We start from the raw sequence: 5,038 nt of genomic DNA on the forward strand, positions 1-5,038 counted from the left end.
TGAGCTTGTGTTTCTCAGCAGTGCGCACACAGAGAACCGATCCTCTCTGCTCAGCCTGAACAAATCAAAGTGAAACGTCAGTGAAAACACAGCTGCTGATCAAACTGTGTCAGATTAATGCCTCAATGTTTCACTGTGACGTTAAAAAATACATACAAATGATTTAAAGAAGTAGGAGGCAGATTTTCACAATAAGAGCACTTTGTTTTTAATATAGCTGTCGAAATTAACGCGTTAATTGCGATAATTAAATTTTGGAATTAATTACGTTAGAATATTTAACTATTTAGCGCAACACGCAGATAAAAAAAAAAAAAAAGTCGCTCCCATAATTCCACTTGATTTGTTTACCGCGCCACTGAAAATGGAGAAGCAGGAACAGGATGGCCTTCTGGATGGGGAATTCAAATACAAGAAGAACATAGATGGGACAATAAACAAACGCGTTGTAATTTGCACTCACTGTAGTAAAGAGTTTCAATTTCACCGTTCAAATTCTACCTTAAAATACCACCTTAATGCCAAACACGCGTTTGTCGGGGCAGCAGCTTCACCCGGCCTGCGTCAGACCACTCTTAGTGAACGCAGGCCACTCGGTAAGTCTTCTTTGGACAAACTGACCGACAATATAGCCAAATGGATAGCAAAGGACTGTAGACCGCTAAGCATTGTGGAGGACAAGGGCTTTGCGGATGTTTTAAAGGTTGCATCTCAGGACGCGTCCTACAAGCCCCCAGCGAGAAGCACAATAACAATTCGAATCCACGAACTGTATGAAACGGAGAAAAAGAAAAAAGAAGAGGCTTTAGTTCACACAGAATGCGTGGCTCTGACAGGAGACCACTGGACATCATTGAGTAATAACAATTACCTGGGAGTTACTGCGCATTTAATCACTGAAGCCTGGGGTCTGACATCCTTTGCGCTGACTATAATGAAAACGGAAGAGCGGCACTTTGCGGAGGCTTGTGCAGAGCAGTTCCAGACTGTTGCTCGCAGGTGGAGAATTGAGGAGAAGGTGACAACAGTAGGCACGGACAGTGCGCGCAATATGATCGCCGCGGCTCGCATCATGCCATTCAATCACATGCCGTGTACCGCGCACATTCTACAGAGATGCATCACAGTGAGTCTCGCAGACAGTGGCTTTGTCACTGCGCTGGCCAAATGCCGCAAAATTGTTGGCCATTTTAAGCACAGCCCAGCAAACACAGCAGAGCTGAACGCAGAGCAGGTGTCACTGGGGCGCAAGCAGGAGCCGTTGGCCCAGGACGTGCCTACGCGCTGGAACTCCACGCTGGAGATGGTGAAGCGCTTGATCCGCAACCAAACTGCAGTAACCGCGACTCTGGATAAACAAAAGCATAAACTTGTCCTCCTGACGCCTCCAGAGTGGGACAAACTCCAGAGACTGGAGACACTTCTAGAGCCCTGCAGGTGAGCCTGTCATTGTGACCATAATTGTAGGTTTAGATTAAATGTATCAAACATACATCTTAAATCAGTTTTGTTATTATGAAAATGTCTTAATACCTAGTAATAAAAAGCTTTTTTTAATTTGCTGTCTTATCTGTGTGTGTGTGTGTGTGTGTGTGTGTGTGTGTGTGTGTGTGTGTGTGTGTGTGTGTGTGTGTGTGTGTGTGTGTGTGTATTCCACTGCAGATATGTGACTGAACTGCTGGGAGGAGAGGCCTACGTCTCCTGCTCTGTAGTTCTACCAGCCTTCTGCCACCTGCGCCGTGTCATGGAAGTAACTGATGAGGACCCTGCATATGTGGTGAGGTTTAAAGAGAAGTTTAAGGAAGACCTTGCTTCCCGCCAGGAACATACCAACTATGCATGGCTCCAGATCGCAACTGCACTGGACCCACGTTTTAAAGACCTACGCAGTGTGCCCAAGACTGACAGAGAAGCAGTGTGGACCACACTGGCAGGCATGCTGCATGAAGACTCTCCTAGAAGATCACACACTGCAGAAGAAGGTCCAGCCAGGAAGAGGCTGAGCCTGCTGCAGATGGACTCTGACTCTGAGTCAGAGGAGGAGGTACAGCAGGACAGAGCCATACAGCGCTACAGAGCAGAGCCCTGCACTGCCTTAGAGGACTGTCCCTTACAGTGGTGGGCAGCTCATGCAGGAGCCCACAGCCAGCTGGCCCGCCTTGCTCGCAGATACCTGGCCACTCCTGCCTCCACAGTGCCCTGTGAGAGGCTGTTCTCTGTAGCAGGGCACATTGTGAACAAGAAGAGGTCTGCTCTGCACTCAGAGAACGTGGACAAGTTGGTTTGTCTCAGCAACTGGCTGAAGGATGAGTAGACCAGAGGACCGTGTGTTTAGAGCTTGTTCTATGGTTGAATGTGATTTAAACAATACTTTTCACTGTTGTTCATATTTTTTTGCACTAATCTACCTTACCCAAAAGGATGATTGGAGATTTTTTCTATTTTGCCTGTTGAATTAGGCCTATGTTCTGTGAACTTGAAGATGTATATGGATAAAACAATGTGCTAGATTTAAACGGGTGGAAAACATTCAGTAAAAATCCCTCACAATTATTTGAAGCCCTGTTCTGCTTGTACTGTTTGTACTCACAATTAATAATAAATAAAACAAACAAGTGTGTTAAAAACCACTATCTGTCCCGATTTTTACACATATATACACATATACACATATATTTCGAGTTGCGATTAATCAATTTTTAGGCTGTGATTAATTCGCTTCCAGCACAACACCCAGCCTACGTCAGACCACGCTGAGTGAACGCAGGCCACTCAGCGTGGTCTTAGCATTAAATAACAAGTGTGTAAAAATCCACTATCTGTCCGTATGTTTGCACACATTTTGGTCATATTTCGAATTGCAATTAATCATGATTAATTGATTTTTAGGCTGTGATTAATCTGATTAAAAATTTTAATCATTTGACAGCCCTAGTTTTTAATTCAGTTAATGTCAAACTGTCATCAACACCTCTGTGTTGTCTCTGAGCAGATTCAGGCATTACTCAAATAATAAAGGCTTTTTTTTCACTATTATACTTTTCATTAGTCTCCAGGTTGATGATTATAAACAGAATTATTAAAGTTTTTATCATTTCAGGCTGAAAATCAACATGAATTTGGTTCTAATCAAAGAAGCTCCTTTAATGTGTGTCATTAAAATCCTCACACAGACTTAAAAAGGCGACATTAACATTAAACTAAATGAAAGAAGCTTCAGCTGAGAGCTTCATGCAGTCATCATCAGCAGCTCATAGCAGTCACAGCTCTTTATTACGCAGCTTTGCAGGAATTAAAGTGGCTGAAGTGTCAGAGTTTGTGTGAGAAGCTGCTTCATGGACAGCTGTACACACGTCTTTATTATTTCTTCATAAATCAAACACACAGGTTTGTCTGCAGATGATTTAAAGTGTGTCGTTGTGCAGTTAAAGCTGTTTGTGTGACGCCCTGACCTCCTGTGAATGAAACAGCCAATCAGATCCATCAGAGAGAGAGCAGGAAGTGTGTGTTTGTGACAGAACAAGGAAACAGTGATGATGATGAACATAAAGGTCCTCTGATGTTTCCTGTTACAGTAACGCTTGTTCATCTGTTGCTCTCCTACACTTTCCTATAAATAAAGGAGAAAAAGTCCGTTTAGTTTCATTTCCTACAGCTCAGAGTTACACTTCACATTCCTGCTGTCACATCAAAAAGCTTCACTTTGGTCCAACATCTACATGTTAACATGAAACACAGACAGACTCAGAACATCTGGAACATCTGCACTTTGACCCAAACTGTTATAGCAGGATATTTTCTGCATATTTCTTATGTTGGACCTGTTTGAACTGTAAACGACCTGTAATCATCTGTAAATGGTGTGAGACACACTGAGGCCACCTACAGGGCAGCTGGGGAACAGCAGGGATCTGAAATCATACGAGACGTTAGTGAGTGAGAAGAACAAACGGACTTAAGATGGCTCGAAGTGATCAAAGTTGATCTAAAACAGAAGATAAATCCAAAGCAGCATCAGATGAATGTTACCATTTCCAGTTACGGTGCCCTTCATCTAATATGGAAATGTGTTGTTTTTTTTTTTGCCGTGTTGTTGTTCTTCCTATTGTGTTTAGGCCAGAGATGCTCTTCAAACAGCGGACAGACATGACCACATTACAAGAACATGGTGTGAGTCCGATTTGATATTCCAGTCAACGCTGAGAGACCTTAACCAGGAAGTCAGAGGTCAGCTGATGCTGCGAGCAGGAAGCGAACCAAGGGAAAGGTCCACTCTACTCAATCTCAAAGAAAATATGCTGGTATTTGTTGATGTTGATGGTACAATAAAAATATATAATATAATAAATAATAAAATATCATGTGATGATCAGATGTGTTGTTGGTGTTTGTATTTTCTGTAAATGTCTTTTTTAATGTAAATGCTTTGTTCCAGACGGACAGGGAATCAGTTGCTGTACGATGACATCATCTTGATGTTGACGAGGAGGGCGAGAAAAACTAGTTTTGTCCTGCAGATGGCGATCTTGCACCGTGTTCAGAGAGCCGACACTTTGATGGTGCTGCTCTACTCAGCTTACTTTAGCCTGGGTTGGACTCTATATGAGCAGCTTCCACTCTGGTTTCACTCTTAAACACACTTGTTTGATTTCACTTGTAAAAGTTGAAGAATAAATATTTTATTACAAAATTATTTGTTGATGCATTTTTTTAGGGTCAAATATCTTGTTTGATTTGAGGAATGAACTGTTAGGGTGGAAAAAGTGAATCAGGTTAAAATAGTGGTGCTTTATATCAGTGAAGATGTATAATGTAATTTAAAATGTTGATGATGGGTTGTAGTGGGCTTGTACTTACAAAACTGCCTCATTTTATTGGAACGATCCACAGTTGCATCCATTCACGGATGACATCTGACATCATTTGACATCTGGTCTGAACACGTTTGTACACAAGATGCCTCAGTTCTGGATGTTCCCACAGACTCCTCTGTGCACCTAAAGGAAAGGTCAAGGGTCAGCAGCACATGTAGTTGGGA

At 42.5% G+C, this 5,038-nt stretch overlaps 1 protein-coding gene and 1 long non-coding RNA gene across 2 annotated transcripts; both read left to right on the plus strand.

The window, feature by feature from the left end:
• The first annotated feature begins 222 nt into the window (after positions 1–222).
• LOC113036681 (zinc finger BED domain-containing protein 1-like) lies at positions 223–2,792 on the plus strand. The gene is made up of 2 exons (XM_026193112.1): positions 223–1,437; positions 1,663–2,792. Exons 1-2 carry the CDS (start codon positions 365–367, stop codon positions 2,312–2,314), a joined length of 1,725 nt encoding a protein of 574 aa, XP_026048897.1. The 5' UTR covers positions 223–364; the 3' UTR covers positions 2,315–2,792.
• Positions 2,793–2,946: 154 nt separating this feature from the next.
• On the plus strand, positions 2,947–4,693 carry LOC113036682 (uncharacterized). The gene is made up of 2 exons (XR_003274482.1): positions 2,947–4,301; positions 4,436–4,693. It is a non-coding gene; the product is annotated as an uncharacterized LOC113036682 (long non-coding RNA).
• Positions 4,694–5,038: the final 345 nt, after the last annotated feature.

Source organism: Astatotilapia calliptera, chromosome 14 (genome assembly GCF_900246225.1).
Source record: "Astatotilapia calliptera chromosome 14, fAstCal1.2, whole genome shotgun sequence".
Lineage (NCBI taxonomy): Eukaryota > Metazoa > Chordata > Actinopteri > Cichliformes > Cichlidae > Astatotilapia > Astatotilapia calliptera.

Bases quoted from the DNA above. Each gene is read 5' to 3' on its own strand.
- LOC113036681 (XM_026193112.1), top strand. From the start codon at position 365: ATGGAGAAGCAGGAACAGGATGGCCTTCTGGATGGGGAATTCAAATAC. The intron at 1,438-1,662 runs GTGAGCCTGTCA...ATTCCACTGCAG, and splicing joins ACACTTCTAGAGCCCTGCAG to ATATGTGACTGAACTGCTGG.